The sequence below is a fragment of the Meriones unguiculatus genome, chromosome 5, assembly GCF_030254825.1.
Source record: "Meriones unguiculatus strain TT.TT164.6M chromosome 5, Bangor_MerUng_6.1, whole genome shotgun sequence".
NCBI lineage: Eukaryota > Metazoa > Chordata > Mammalia > Rodentia > Muridae > Meriones > Meriones unguiculatus.
In genome coordinates, this window is record NC_083353.1 from 103,558,927 (window position 1) to 103,574,990 (window position 16,064).

The 16,064-nt window shown below is 44.5% G+C and overlaps 1 protein-coding gene across 8 annotated transcripts in view; it reads right to left on the reverse strand.

The window, feature by feature from the left end:
• The window catches only part of Rad18 (RAD18 E3 ubiquitin protein ligase), an 84,139-nt gene extending 77,002 nt beyond the window's left edge, over positions 1-7,137 (reverse strand). For all 8 annotated transcript variants that reach the window (XM_021636484.2, XM_021636482.2, XM_060383891.1 and 5 more), the window contains exons 1-2: positions 6,985-7,137; positions 3,501-3,582 (exon numbers count right to left, since the gene is read on the reverse strand). In XM_021636484.2, the coding sequence (XP_021492159.2) occupies positions 3,501-3,582; positions 6,985-7,035 (133 nt within the window). In that variant the 5' untranslated portion in view covers positions 7,036-7,137. The remainder of the gene's footprint in view (positions 1-3,500; positions 3,583-6,984) is intronic.
• Between the last annotated feature and the right edge of the window lie 8,927 nt (positions 7,138-16,064).

The window sequence follows — 16,064 nt, forward strand, 5'->3', positions numbered from 1 at the left end:
TCCTAAAAATTTGCCTGAGGCAATACTGAAAATAATAGATCATTTTCTTAGTGAGAGAACCTAACTAACTCCTTTTTGAGACTGGGCCCAAAGCCTGGCCAAAGTTCTTGCCACCCTTCCCCCTTTCCTGCTTGACAAGTTCCTGGAGACCACAGGAGACTGGCAACCAATCAGCGACTGTCCAATATCTAGCAAAAATTAAGTCCATCAAACAAAGAAAAGTCCCAATAAGGTAATCCTCTCTCCCCAGAGTGAAGAGCAGTCAAAATTGTACAAATACATTCCTCCATGGGCACTGGGCAATCCCAATCAAAGTCACATAGCCACAGTTGAAATTCCCCTAAAAGCCTTTAAAAGAGCAGGCGAGTTCACTTCATGGTCGCCTGACTGGTACACCCCTGCATGCTGGTTTTCTGCAGAATAAACGCTCTTTGCTTTCACATACTATCTGAATCTGGGGTCTTTATGCAGCAATTCTCAGACTCTTACACTAGGTAGGATAGATATCTGTCAAGTAGTTCTTCGAAACCACTCTTATGCAGGTCAGAATGAAAAAAAGCAAGTGGAGCAAAAATATAAAATGTAGCTTAAGAAGAAAAAGAACAGAAAATTTAATGTCAGAGCCAAGGCCTATGCTGAAAGAGATGAGAAGATTGAAGAAAGACCAGTTACACAATGGAATAATGGAAAGGAAGTGCTCGGGGCAAGACCACATTCAGCCATGCTACCACATTTGTAAAAAGGAAATGCCTGAGTAATTTTCTGCTGCTAAAAACAAATATAATGCAAAGCTTCTACAAATAAAATTCAAAGCAGGGGCCAGGCTCTATCCTGAGAGGGCAGGAAAACTTGGGAGTTGACCATGTGATTCTTGCATTCAAGTCATGAGGGTCCACAAGTGGTTGTGGAACCCTCCTCCAGGGCTGAAGAGAGCCACTGAGGCCAGGCATGCGACAGGGGAGTCCCAGCAGGAAGGTCCTGAAAGGCTACTGCATGAAGCTGTAAAAAGTGAGCCCCGGTTGTCTTGTAGACCCCACGATGGTAGAGGCACCAGAGCCATGAATATCTGCTCAGCAGAGCTGTACACAGGAGCAGAACTAGCCCAAGAGCAAAAAGTGCTGCAGCAAGCAAAGCTGCAAGGAAGAACCATCTAAATCCTCTGACGTCAGACATGGAGCTATGAATCCAGAGTTTGTCCAGGGTTTCAGTCTTGCGTTAGTCCCGCATTTCCTCACTATGCCCCTTTGCCTTCACAGTAAGATAGATTCTATGCCACTATTATGTTGGAATTATGTACATTGTTTTTTGATTTTGAGTTTACAGGTGGTAACAATTAAAATACTGCCTTGAATTTCAAGAGACTTTGAACTTTTTTTTAATTTATTACAATTTATTCACTTTGTATCCCAGTTGTAGCCCCGTTCTTCAGCCCCTCCAAATCTCACCCTCCCTCCTCCTTTTCCTCCCATGCCCCTCCCCAAGTCCACTGATATGGAAGGTCTTCCTCCCCTTCCATCTGATCCTAGCTATCTGATACTCCAACCAAGGACCATGCATGGAGATAACCAGGAATGCCTGCACAGATGTAGCCCATGAGACTTTGAACTTTTAAACTGTGTTGAGACTGTGAAAAACTATGAGGACTTTTGGAGCTAGACTAAATGCATTTTCCATTATTATATGGACACAAACCTACGGGGTCCAGAGAGTGGAATATGGTGCTCTGAATAAGAACGGCCTCATCGACTCATATATTTGAACACTTAGTCATCATTTGGTGGAATTGCTTGGGAAGGATAAGAAGGTGTGACCTTACTGGAGAAGGTGTATCACAGAGGTGGACTTTGAGGTGTCAAAAGACTCATGCCATTTCCAGTTAGCTCTCTCTGACTCATGGCTGAATCTCTAGATGTGACCTCTCAACTACTGCTCCAGCACCGTGTCTGCCTGCCTGCCTGTTGACATGCTTCCCACCATGATTGTTAGGGACTCTAACCCTCTGAAACTATAACCCCCAAATAAACTCTCTCTTCTCTAAGTTGTGTTGGTCATGGTGTCTTATCACAGCAAGAGAAAAATAATTAAGACACACAGTAAGAAGTCTCGCAAGCAATATTTTAACTCACAAACTCCTAAATATGGCTACTGATCTCGGGTACCTATAGGAATGGTTACTGCTTTTAATTTAGTTTCACAGTTTTACTTCTCTTCTGAAGTAAAAATTACTCAACAGACTTCCAATATTTAGAGAAATGTTGGATAGTAATTACAAACTCATCTACTTGGTAAGTGGCACTCAGAGCTAAGTGTGGGTGTATCTGCAAAGCAGATACTTGCCATCATCTTATTATGACTTCACAGAACTTTTTGTCAAAGCTGTTTTCCAAAAAAAGAAAAAGAAAAAAGAAAAAAAAAACATCTTTAAGCCGAACTGAATTGATTTTTAACTTTCCAAGACAAATCAACTTGAAAACAGAGGACTAAAAAAAGATCATAAATCTAATAAACTAAATGACATAAATTCAATAAACTAAATGACAGGTTCACTAACCTCTACAACCTTAAGCTATTCAAATACTCCTAGGAGAGTAGCAGAGACTTGCCTGAGCATGTAGAGGGCATGGTGAAGTCCCATCACCAAGCAAATAAACAATGAAAGGTTTATACAATAAGCATTTAAAAAATATTTCTCATAAAGAAGATAAGCAATTCCACTGCACAATTCTTTTCAGTATCACACAGCTGCTAAGTGATAACACAATCTGTAGTAATCTTCAGTGAGAGAATTCTGAGGGAATACAAATGGTCCTTGAGTTATGATGGCTTGACCGACAATTTTGCAACTATACCAGAATAGAAAAACAGTATTCCCTCAATAGAAACTGTACTTTAATTCTCTCTGTCCTGTTTTCCACCATAACCTTCCACTAGCAATATCCAGTACAATACTTTTGAAATGCTAGGTAGAGGTAGTAGGCAGTTCCCCATCAGCCACATCAGTCAAGAGGGTAAGCACATTCTTCCTGTACTGTGCTACAATAGGAAATAGGCTAGGTGTATTGACAAATTAACAATATTTTCAACTCCTGACAAGTTTACTGGGATATAATCCCATGCTGAAGAGCATCTGCATTCCTATTATTTTGACGTTTAAAATTTTAAATTCCACACCAAGTGGTTGGACCATTTATCTATCATCCTGCTAAAAACAACATCCTGAAGTTTAACATGTTAAAGTGCTTAGCAAATAAGCACATATTGTTACCAAAACCTTTACTGCTACAAATTCTACAAAAGGCATACAAAGATATCCACGGGGGAGGTGGTAGAAAATGTAAGAACTTTGTAAAAAAAATTGCCATATTCAAGAAAAGGTGATGACATAGACCTTAAGAGTGCAAGACAAAGGAATGAAAGATGAAAATGAACATGTGAAAGAATCTTACACATTAATGAAAACTACCTTGTCCTTTTAGAAACACAAAATAAAATGTACTTACAGTTGTGAGAGCACTGGGGGATTATCACTGCGATGTTGAAATACTCAAAGCAAATCCCACAGCGCAGCAAATCATCTATTGTCTGAAATGCAAAAGCACATATGTATCAGCAAGACGTCAACAGCAAAATCAACGCTTGGCACTCAACTTTCCCTTTATTCCCTAAAATTAATTCCATAGCATTTATTTGTATGGGATAGATATTCAAAATCTAACTACAGATAAACAAAGGTTCATGACAAATAGAAAAAAAATCTCCCCAATTCAAACTTCAGGTTATCCCAGTTGCTTTGGACAGTTGGTGCAGGTTCCTGTGCCATACATACTGTTAGCCCTTCACAAAAGGGCTCCTGCATTCCTGCTCTTCAGAGCCCATCCTCACCAGCTGGGTGCGGTGGCTGGCGCACACCCTGATCCCAGCCCTCGGGAAGGCAGAGGCAGGTAGAGCTCTGTGAGTTCGAGGCCAGCCTGGCCTACAAAGTGAGTCTAGGCTACACAGAGAAACCCTGTCTTGAAAAAAAAAAAAAAAAAAAGAACCAGTTGAAGACTGTCTTAGTTAAAGTTTCTACTGCTGCAACAAAAACACCATAACCAAAGAGCAAGTCAGAAAGGAAAGGGTTTATTCAGCTTTCACTTACACATCATAGTCCATCACTGGGGGAAGTCAGGACAAGAACTCAAGCAGGGCTGGAACCTGGAGGCAGGAGCTAAGGCAGACGCCACGGAGGGGTACTGCTTACTGGCTTGCTCACCTCATGGCTTGCTCAATGAGGTTTCTTATAGAACCCAGGGCTACCAGTCCAGTGACGGCCCCACCCACAGTGGGCTAGGCCCTCCCCACATTGATCACTAACTGAGAAAATGCCTTACAGCTACATCTCATGGAGGCATTTCCTCAGCTGAGTCTCCCTTCCTCTGATGACTCTAGCTTGTGAGCAGACACAAAACCAGCCAGTTCAAGGACTAATAAAGCCAAACATTAAAGTCTCTAGCAGGGTATGGTCACACGCACCTGTACTACCAGCACTTTGGAGGCTGAGGTAACCGTGTAAAACCAGACTAGGCTATATAATGAGACCTTACCACGACAAAAATATAAATAAACAAACTAGCCAATTAAAACTTTTATTTCACAATGAGGAAACTAACATCCAGGGTAAGCACAATACTGGGCTTGAGTCAAGCCAACACTAAAATACCCATTCTCTTCTTGGTAGCCTAACTTTCTCCATGATACACCACAGTGCAGCCAAATGAGAAAGCCTTCAAAACAGCTAGCAACAGTCAGTATCAACTTTAGACAACAAGCGAAACAGAACATGATTTATTCTTGCAACTTAAAATCTTTTAATGTGTTTAAGAACAGGTGAGCTGCTTTATTCTCAAGAAACAGAGGTGTGAGAAGCTGAGGAGGTAGCTGAAAGGCAGAGTCTTGGTCTAGCATGGAAGTGGCTCTGGCTATCATGCTGAGCTACACACATACACACACAATATGAATAAAAATGTAGGCTCTGGCCAGGGATGTGCTTCCCAGCACTTGTGAGTTCAAGACCAACCTGGTCTACATAGTTAGTTTCAGGACAGACAGAGCTACATAATGAGACCCTGCTCAAAATAACAAAAGCAAAAGTAAAATATATTCCGTACATGAAGAAAATTCTGAAGAGATATAATAAAATGATAAATCACAGTTAGTAAGACCAGGGAACTGGGCAATGAGGGACATGCTGAAAGGAGAACTTTTTCATTTTATAGATTTCTTGAATCATATGAATCTATTTCTTAAAAACTGTAGAAGCTAAAGAGACAGCTCAGAGGAGATGGGTTGGATTCCTGGCCCCATACATAGCTTACGGCCATCCACGACTCTGGTTCCAGGAGATTCAACATTCTCTTTTGATCTCTGTAGGCACCAGGCATGCACTGTAGTACACCCACATACATGCAGGCAAAGCACGCAATGCACAAAATAATTTTTTAGAATAAATAATTTAAATACAACCAAATACCACTATAGTGGCACATACTTTTTTAATCCAAGTATTTCAAAGGCAGAAGCAGGAGGATCCAAAGCTAGAAGCCAGCTTTGGTAGCAAGCTCCAAGCCCACCTGTACTACATACGAAGCCTGTCTCAAAAACAAACACAATCAAAAAAGTTGTCATTAACCATCCATATGAAATATTATATAATTATTAAAAACCTGCTTGTGCTGGGCTATGGTGGCACATGCCTTTAATCCCAGCACTTGGATGGCAGAGGCAGTCAGATCCCTGTGAGTTCCAGCCTGCTCTATAGAGCTAGTTTTGGGATGGTCAGGACTACACAAACACTGTCTTAAACAACAAACAAAGCAAAGAATAATCAACTGCCATAGGGAAATGCTCAGGTTGTAATAGATACACTGGATTTAAGAAAAGTAAGTAGGAAGAAAGGAAGGAAGGTAAGGAAAAAGCCTGTACTCAGGGCGCAAAGCTACCCAGTGATTCTTAGTCAAAAACCAAACAACAAAAACAAAACAAAACAAAAACATTCAGGGGATGAGTTTAATCACCTTTAATCCTAGCACTAGGAGCGAAGAAGCAGGCAATCAGATCTCTGAGAGTTCAAGGCCTGCCTGATCTACAGAGCAAGTACCAGAACAGGGATACACACAAGAAAAAAGTCCCGTCTCAAAAAAACAAAAGTCAAAACGAAAGAAGAGAAAAAAAAAAAAATCCAGCCCAGTAAATGTTACATAAGTGAGATGATTCAGTGTGCAAGAATTCCTTAAAATCAAAGGCTAAGTGTTGGTCCTGTTAGGTCCTGTTCTCGTTTTTGTAAAAAGACGTGACCCAGGGAAGAGCGAACTGTCTGATGGAGCAGGTAGAGTTTGAGGCCAGCCTGGTTTACATACTGACCAGGTCTGGTTTACATACTGACCACCAGCCAAGGGTTACAGAGTAAGACCTTGTCTCCTAAATAAATTAATACAAACAATAAAAGTTAAACAAAAAAGAGATGTGTCGTTATTAGGTCAGACAGGGTACATCAGGGAGCAAACCGACTGCAGTGTACTAAGGAGGAGGCGCACTTCTGGACCTCAGCGAGAAATGGAAAAACACGGTAAGCCCAATCCCTGCTATGCTACACGATTATAAAAAACGTCATCCGATGCAACGTCCACCCAAATCACGCGTCGTGTCACTGTTAACACAGGAAGTTCTCGGAGGATGAGCTGTCACCATCGTTGACGCCGCGTTACAGTGACTTTATTCTGATCACGCAGTGGTTGTGACCGACACCCAAAACATCCGGTTCGTTAGGGCAGCCACCTTGGGCTCACTGCGCAGGGCCGCGGCGCGTTCCCGGTCGGTCTCGGGGGTTGGAAACTGAGGCCCGGCGTCGCGCGGCCGCCCAGGGTAGGGCCCAGGCCGGGGGCGCGCGACCAGGGCCGTCCCGCTCGCATCAGCGCCGTCCGCGCCCGGCCTTCCCGAGACACTCACCTTCATCACCGCCAAACCCGGAGGCCACTGCGGCTCGGCCAGGGCCTCCATGGTCGCAACTGACAAGACCGCCAGCTACCGGCCTGCCGCGCGGCTCTTCTGCTCGAAATTCCCCGCGCTACGGCGTCCGTCCGCAACGCGCGACGCGCTCGAGGCGCGCGCACGGCATGCTGGGAACTGTAGTTAACGTGCGTTGGGCTTTAGCGGCTTTGGACGAGGATGATTGGAAGATTAAGAGCACCTTGAATCAGTCTTAGGAAATGATTAAACAAAAGATTCCCGAAGGTGATTCAATATTAGGAAAAAGTCAGGAACCAAATGAAATCTTAAGCCTTAACAGAGATTTCAAGGTCTAGGCTCGTGTCTTCCCTTTCAGGGCGTATTCTCTGGTTGCTATAGAGATCTGTCCTTGCAAATATCTAAAGTTACACTTCTGTCTCAACTCCTCTTTTCTGTGAGCGATAATGGCATCCACCAGAGCCACAGAGAGCCTCCATTATCTACATAAGAACTTTTGCTTTAACTTGGGGGAGGTGTCAAAGGTAGAATCTTACCCTGCCCCGCCCCCGCACCTCTAAAATTTCAATTTGAAGTTATTTCTGTTCTTCAGAGATAACCACTGTTAATATTGTCACTTAGTTCCCAAATATTTCTTTCCCATGTATAAATAAGGTCCAGTTTTAGCAAAGTGCATTATATTAAATCACTTTTAACAGGAACCCACGTTCTTTGTTTGTTTGTTATTTTGGTTTGGTTTGGTTTGGTTTATGTGAGGCAAGGTTTCTCTGTGTAGCCTTGGCTGTCCTAGACTCACTTTGTAGACCAGGCTGGCCTCAAACTCATAGAGATCTGCCTTCCTCTGCCTCTCAGAGTGCTGGGATTATAGGCTTGGGCCATCGAGTCCTGCAGGAACCCATATTCTTTTCATCAAATTCCTCAGACTACTTGATAGGTTCCTCGACCTCTTCCATCTCCTGTATTGCCTTATCTCCCTGACCTGTCTCCAGCAACAATCCTTTCGATCTGGTTGAACCGGGAGTTATCTAGATGTGGAATGCTGACCAACACACAGCCAGCCTGGCTACCTAGCTCAGCATTCATCCTCTGCCTTTTGTGGGCCTCCATTTCACTAGGTGTCAGGGGACTCAGATTGGTCCAGATGCCACCCAAGACAGAACCCTGCAGTTTGCCATGTCACTGATAAGCATGTGGCCCATGCATTCATCCAGCATGTACATTTTGAAGGCTTGCAATGGGCCAGACATTTTATAGACATTTTACAGCTGTCTTTACAGAAGACTGAGACCCAACAGGCTAGGGCTTCATTCTTTTGAGTTTTCTTCATAAAATGACCTCTGTAGTCAGAGCCAATAAATTTTTCCTAGCCCACACTCACACGTAAACTGTGTGATAGTAGCACGAACAACATTTAGGAGATAGTTTAAATGTCTTTAATATTTTCACAGTAATCGCTAACACATTAGACCGCCTATAGGCTAAGTCCTATTGTGGGTTGTTTTGTTTTTTTTTTTTTTAACATCCATGCACTTATTTGAATTATTTTTTCAGAAGAAAGGGAGATAGGTAATTGGTGCAGGACATTTTGCAGGTAAGTAGAAGCAGGGTTTGAACTCAGGCTGTCTGACGAGTACATAGACTACCACAGAACATTCTCATGAGAATCTGGCCAAGACTTTCCCACTTAAACATATAGGAACATATAGGAACAGAGCATCGAAACAGCAACAGGATTCATTCAAAGTCACATTATTTTTCAGCCGAAATGCTCAGGCTTGGTTCAGATTTTTAACTTCAACCCAAAGGAATCACTGGAGATACTTTATTGAGCAGCCAAGGACACACAGAATGGAGCCAAGACTGCGAATCCCAGGACAGCAGAGATAGCAAGCCAGCAACCAGAAGATAAGTGGAGGATTAGGCACACGGTGGATTTGCACCAACCAATCGGAGGAGAATACACAAATGAACTCTAGGCTGAGTTGGGTGCTGTTGGATAGTTCTGGGCGTAACAGGAGCAGGTGGCTGTACAAAGACAGTACAACAACAAGAAAAAGAGTGTGCGGTAGTTACTCCTTTAGAATCCATCCTTTTTGGCTACTGAGGAATTAGGTTGGCAAGTGGCTGGGGTGGTTAAAAAAAGAAAAAAGAAATATATGAGAAAAAAGAAAAATGGGGAGGGAAGGAGAAAAGACAGAAGAGGCAGGGGTGGGGAGGCACTCCCTTCTCTGTGTAGAGCCCCAAGGCCAACCCCCCCCATGCCATCATCTCTGAAGCCTTGCCACCAGCCCCTTGATAAGCTAGAATGAACGGAAAAATCACCAGTGGGCTTGCATTCCCATGTTGCCTTTTCCTCCCGAGCTGAATGTTTCTCTCCTGCTGGTAAAGCAGCAGCACCCAGGGAGGTAGGCTCTACTCCAGGTCACCTCTGGGCCTGGGGAGGAAAGTTCCAGGGAACGAGTAGATTCTAGAAGGCCACCATGAGCTCAGGACAATACACCTCCCCTTTCCCTCTCTTAAGCCTCAAGAGCCATTCTTCTGTGACAAGCCACCATCTGTCTCTGAGAAATTTGTCCTTCTTTTAGATCAATAAAGTTTGTGCTTCTTTATCCGGGAGCAAAAACAAAATGTTCTGTGTTTTAAAAGCGGGTTAGAGTCAGCAAGGCTCTCCCACAACACTTAGCACCAAGTGAAGAGCGGGGATAGGATAGCTCCATAAAAGACAGTGCCCAGCAAACTTAAATTTCATATTTTTGTGGTATGTAACATAACATACTTGTATTTCAAAAAATCATTCCCTGCTTATCTGATTAATTTTAAACATTTTGTTATTATTATTTGCCAAATCTAACAACTTTGATCAGGGCAATGACCTCCCAAACAAGCGGGGGCCTGTCCTGGACTCACCCTGCATGTCCCATGATCTTAGGCACCTGCCAAAAGCCTCTTTGCATCTTGTATTCCTCTCTGCCCTCCATCCCCTCTCCTAAGACCTAATTCACTCTCTTAAAGAGCTCGGGGCTTCGCTCCTCCTTCCTTTCTATCTTCTTTCTCTCTCCTTTCCTCCCCTCCCTTTCTTCCAATCTTGTTTTATAGTTGTCTATCTGTCTGTTTGCAATCCTAGGGATCAAACCCAGGGTCTTGAGTGAACTAGGCAACCAATCTACCACAGGATTGCATCCTCCACTCCTCATCCCTTTGAAGGGTTAGTTATTTTGTGTCTGTCTGTGTACCATATGCTTTCCTGGTGTTTCCAGAGGCCAAAAGGGGTGCTGAGTGCCCTGGAGCTAGGGTTATGGTTGTGAACTATAGATGCTAGGATTTGAACCCAGGTCCTCTGGAAGAGCAATAAATGCTCTTAACCACTGAGCCATCATCCCCCAGCCCTTTGGTTTTTAAGACAAGGCCTAACTGAAACCCAGTCTATATGGTTTTTACCTTCCAAGTGCTAATACTCCAAGCTGTAGGGCATCACAGGACCCAGCCCTTCCATTCATTTTTACAAAGGGTTTCCAGCCCCCTGACACCCTTTCCATGGTCTGGACTACAGAAGAAGACAAATCAGATGTGGGTCCCTGATCTTGAAGAGCTGACACCTTGGGTTTTGCAGGGGTGGAGTGTGGAGACTACATAGACAGGGGAGTACAAAAGAAAATGAATGAATACGAATTTCCTAATGTGGAAAATAGTGTGAATACATTAAAAGCCAATGGGTTGGTGGAGGCTGGAGGATACCATGGGATGGAAGAGCTGGGACATCTCCTATAGGACATAGCACGTGCCTGGGGACTCATTTCAGAAAAGATACAGGCAGCATGTTAAAACCTGGGGTGAGGAGTTCCGGAAAAGCGTTTGGATTTCAGTGCATGCTAACCTGACCAAGTTGCTGAATCTCTCTGTGCCTCCATTTTCTCATCTATAAAATGAGCTTCAAAAGGACTTTTAAGATATGTGCTAATGCATTACAGTGATATTGGGAATTCAAATGCAAAGCAAACATAAAACATCCACACATGATTTTAAAATCTGAGTGGTAGATGTAACGAATTAGCTATGCTATCCCTATGCTATTCTAAAATTTTGAAATTTTTCCATCAAAATTAGGAAATTACTGTCTGCCATCTTACAAATGGCCACATGAGGGCAACAGAGTATCATACAAGCACAGTGTTCAACCAGGATGAAACAGTAAACAGCCCTGCTCATACATGATTCATTTATAGCTTGTCTTTTCATTTAATTGACTATAATGGGCTCTGGGCATGTGCGGGGTCCTTTTTTGAACCAATAGAAAATATAGAATTGAATGTAGGCATGGTAGCACCCACCTTTAATCCCAGCTGCCAGGAGGCAGAGGCAGGCCCGTCTCTGAGACCTTAAGGCCAGCCACAGTGGCATAATGAGACCTTGTCAAGAAAGAATGAGAGAGGGGAGGGAAAGAGGGAGAGGAGGAGGAACACCCCTGCCTTTCTGAGATCACGTGCGTAGTTTTTGACAAGTCGATGAGGCAGGCACTGTTACTTTAGAAGCAAGGTCCTGGGAAGTTAAAGGCCTTTCCTTTTCAGAGGTGGCCCCTAAAGAGAGGCTAGGAAGATTTTAAGAGCCAGAGGTCAGGGAAGATTGAAGCAAAACAGTCTTCTGGAGAATCCATTGCACTCAGGAATGCTCAGCGTCTGTGGTTGGCTGACCAAAAGATCAAGCCAGTCAACATTCCAGCAGGGAGTTCAGGGCGGGGAGCCCTCCCTCCCAAGTGAGGAGCCGTGGAGAACTGACAGCCTTGCAGGAGAGTCAGCATTTTTATGGATGTAGCCACCGGTAAATCAGCCATGTTCCAGAGGATGGTACAGCACAAACTGGACTTGGTGGGTTATTTTTAAGAGGGGTGGGGAAGACACGAAGTTGAAAGGGGGTATCAAAGTGGGGTATAGATCTGTGAAGAGTCAGGGAAAGGACTGAGTGTGAAAATATGAGTAAAATACACTGTGTGCATGAAATTCTCAAGGAATAAAATGTCTGAATTTTTTTAAAAAGACTTTTCTTGCACCTTCCCAGGAAGGAGGGAAGCTAGGACCTAAATCCAAACAGCCGGGCCCCGGAGAGCCATTAAGGCGGCTGTCCCACTTTAAGAATGTGTTTCTCGGGGGTCAGAAAGATGGTTCAGACCCCTGCTCTTCCACTTTAAGAATGTGTTTCTCGGGGGTCAGAAAGATGGTTCAGACCCCTGCTCTTCCAGGGGTCCTGAGTTCAATTCCCAACAACCACAGGGTGGCTCACAACCATCTGTATAGGGATCTGATGCCCTCTTCTGGCACACAGGTATGCATGCAGATAGCGCAGATAGAGCAAATAGAGCACTCATCTATATTAAATAAATAGATAGATACAATAAATCTTTGAAAAAAATAAACAATGTGTTTCTCAAGGAAGAGCCTGGAGGCACGGCTGTTGGTAGGCTCTTTGGGGTTTGTCCGTTTAGCATTACAGTTCTAAGGACAAAAACCCATCTTTCTTGAAAAAAAAAAAAAAAATCCTAGTTATCCTGATACGGTCTAGAAAACCAGACTGGAACCTCTGGCTCAAGAATGGGCATGTAATCTGACCAAGGTAGCAACCGTCTGACCTATCCTCTACTTAATGATTGGTCCACAGAAGCATGTGACTCAAGACCAACCAATCAAAGACAACCCTGGGATTTGGATTCATGAGTTGAGAAGATGGTCGTGAGCCACCGTGTGGTTTAAGCCTGAGGTTCCTTTGGGCCATCTTTGCCACACAAATACTTGTGATGGAGCAGGCTGGGTGAACGGACCAGGAACTGTAAGGTGGACAGCCCTTGCTGTCATCTTGGACCTCCCTCATCTCCCCATCCTCAACCCGCTTCAACCCGTGGGCAACTGAGAGTGTGCTCTTTGCTTAAGTCAGGCGGTGCTGGGTTTCTGTCACTTTGAACTGGGTCCTACTTAATGTATTTCTCAACAGCTTTGAGGCAGCAAGGACCAAGCTACTGTCAGGGGATGAAAGACCTGTGAACCTGAGTCCAGATAGAATTTACAACAAAGACAGAAAATCTTGTTTCGTACATGACAGGCCTCTGAAGTGGCCTGGAACAGAACGAGCCAGCCAGTCACAATCAGAGTCACATAGCCTCCATGCGCACCAGCCAACCCCAGTGAAGGTCAGATAGCCACAGCAGGCCTTCCCCTTTCTGGCTTTGAAAGGAGCCTTCGCGCTTCCCGTGGGGCCGCCACCATTTTGTGAAGGTGGTGACCCCAGCATGCTGGAATTCTGTCCGCACTCCTTAAGTGTGGGACTTTCCTTCGGCGAATCCCAGACCCTAACAGTCTGCCTGCAGCTTTGCCACATGTGTGACACACTGGCTCCACTCCACAGTGAAGTGTGAATCATTTCCTTGGAGGGTGAGATAGATATACAGCAGTCAGAGGAAATAAAACTAAGAGACTGGAAGATAATTTTCCACCATTTTGTTTGTTTGTTGTGTGTGAAATGAATGTATGTTTTTCCTATTTATCTGTTGTCAGTTGGTTAGTTTTGTGAGAAAAGGTCTCTCAATAATTTAGGCAGGACTAGAGTGTGTTATATAGCCCAGGTTAGCCTTGGGTTTGAGGGAATCCTCTTCCTCCCTTAGTCTCTCAAGTACTCAAATTTCGGGTGTGAGCCAGCACCTGACTACTCCCTTCTTCACACTACAGCTAGGAAGCAGCAGCTCCTTTGGAATCCGGGACCCAGGACTCTATCATGCCACCACTAAATCCTCAACAACACACCCTCTATTGCTAAAGACTAGCTAAGGGCTAAAAGCTAGGTTGGTTGGTTGGTTGGTTTCTGAGACAAGGTCTCACTTTGTAGACCAGGCTGCCCTTGAACTCAAGATCCTCCCAACACACCCAACCTTAGCCAATAACGTTTTTACTTTTAGATTTTTTTTTTTTTCCAATTTGATATGTGTGAGGATTTTTGCCTGTGTGTATTCCTGGTGCCCACAGAGGTGAGAAGAGGGTTTTAGATCCTCTGGAAATGGAGTTACAGAGCTTTATAAACCACCATGTGGGTGTTGGGAACCAAACCCAGGTTCTCTGTAAGAGCAACAAGTGCTCTTAACTGCTGAGCCACCTCTCCAGCACCTATCAACAGTGTTTTAATAGCAATAAAAGGATCAATACTCCTACTATACCTTCCAAGGGTTTCTCATTCTCTTAAAGTAATTTCAAAATCCTCACCCTGGCTTGAAAGCCCTTGGTATTCCTGCCCCTCTCTAGTCTGTTACATCTCATCTTTCTCCACCGGCTTCAGCTTTGGATTTTTCCATTCTTCCCACACACCAGGCTCTTTCAACGTTCGCTTTCTGTGCCTCCCTCCACCTCCAGGCCCACCCTTTGGTATGGTGGCCCCATCCAACCTAAGGTTCCTTTTCTCAAAGCAATGGCCCCAACCTCTCAGCTGAGGGCTGAAATCACTACCCGTCTCTTCCCCCACACCTTTGATGTTTGTTTTGTCAATGTCACCTTTTGACCTCCAGCATTTGAGTGCCCAGTACACAAGCATCTTGATCCACTTCCCTTATGGCTGTGTCCCCATGTCTATAGCATACCTGGCGCATGTGATGGTTAATATTGTCAACATGACAAGTCTTGCATCACATAGATGAGCCTCTGAGTATACCTGTGAGGGATTTCCTAGATTCAATCAATCGAAGGGTACAGTCCTTTCATGTAGACCAGCAGCATCCTGGAGTTGAGTCTTGGAACAATAAAAGGTCCCAAAACCTAGCTGAGGGCTACCATTCATCACTGACCACCCCCTGACCATGAGTGCAACATGACTTCAAACTCCCGTCACTATGATATCCCTGCCATGATTGACTACACTCTGCAACTGGGAGCCAAGATAAACCCTTAGCAGGCTATTGCTGGGTATTTTATGACAGCAACAAGAAAAAAAGAAAACTAACTGAGCTTATCATGCAGTGGGCTCTCAGGAACTATCCATGAAAACTGTGCTTGGTAGCGACCATAACCACTCCACTGGGTATCAGTATTTGCTCCTTCACTGTGGACGGGTCCTCATATCATCCCAGGTCCACATGGCTTTGCTCTCAGAGGCACTGCTCCCCTCCTTGGCCTGCTACAACATTGGCTTTGCTCACAACATCTCAGCCCTCATGACTTCAGTCTCTGTAAGTCCCACCTCTGGCCTTGTCAGTGTGTGGTCTTTTGTCTTTTGCTTTTCCTGCTAACATCCCAGCATTTTATAATTTCTGCTCAAACTTCCTACAAAAGGCCATCTATTGGCTTCACTCGCTAATGGCCAGGGTTAGCATCCAGTCAACCATACTTCCCTTTAGGTCAGTGGCATCTATGGCTCCGTCCACTGGGACAAGGAGATAAAGCTGATACCACAAGTGTTCTCTAAAGTCACTGGAGCATCGGGCTGCTTCCTTTAAAGCACATGGCAGGCAGAGCAGAGGTGACTGACACTCCTGTGATTCTGCAGCCTCTGCCCAGACAGCGAGTGGACACTCAGATCAGGAAGAAACAATAATCAGTCTCCCCAGTCTTAGAGATAAAGAAACTGAGGCTGGCCTGGGAAAGAGAATACTTCCTCCAGCTGGTGACCAGTGGAAATGGTGGACTTTCAACTAAAGCTTTTATCTTCAAGCACGTTTGATGCAGCCAGTCATTAGAAGGCCAGCAGCGTGCTCTTCCATTCTACAGAGCACAGAGATGAAGCAGGTGACAACGTCACCAGGGCCCTTGGCAGCAGCACAGCCTCTTCTTAGCCGCATGTCCCTGACAAAGGTAAGCTCCGAGGGTTGTGCCACTTGGCAAGGTTTGACAATGGATGGACTGACATCCATCGGTGTCAATCAAGGCTGAGATTTACATTCGGGTCTGTGTAACCCCAGAGCCTTTGCATATATATTTTTGATGGGAGCTCATCAAACCTGCATGCAGGGGCTGTAGATGTGGGAGAGTGCTAAGGGTCAGGGGGCAAGGGTCAGGATAGCCAGAGACCTCTTTCCTCCCTGTTCCAGTTGGGCTTTT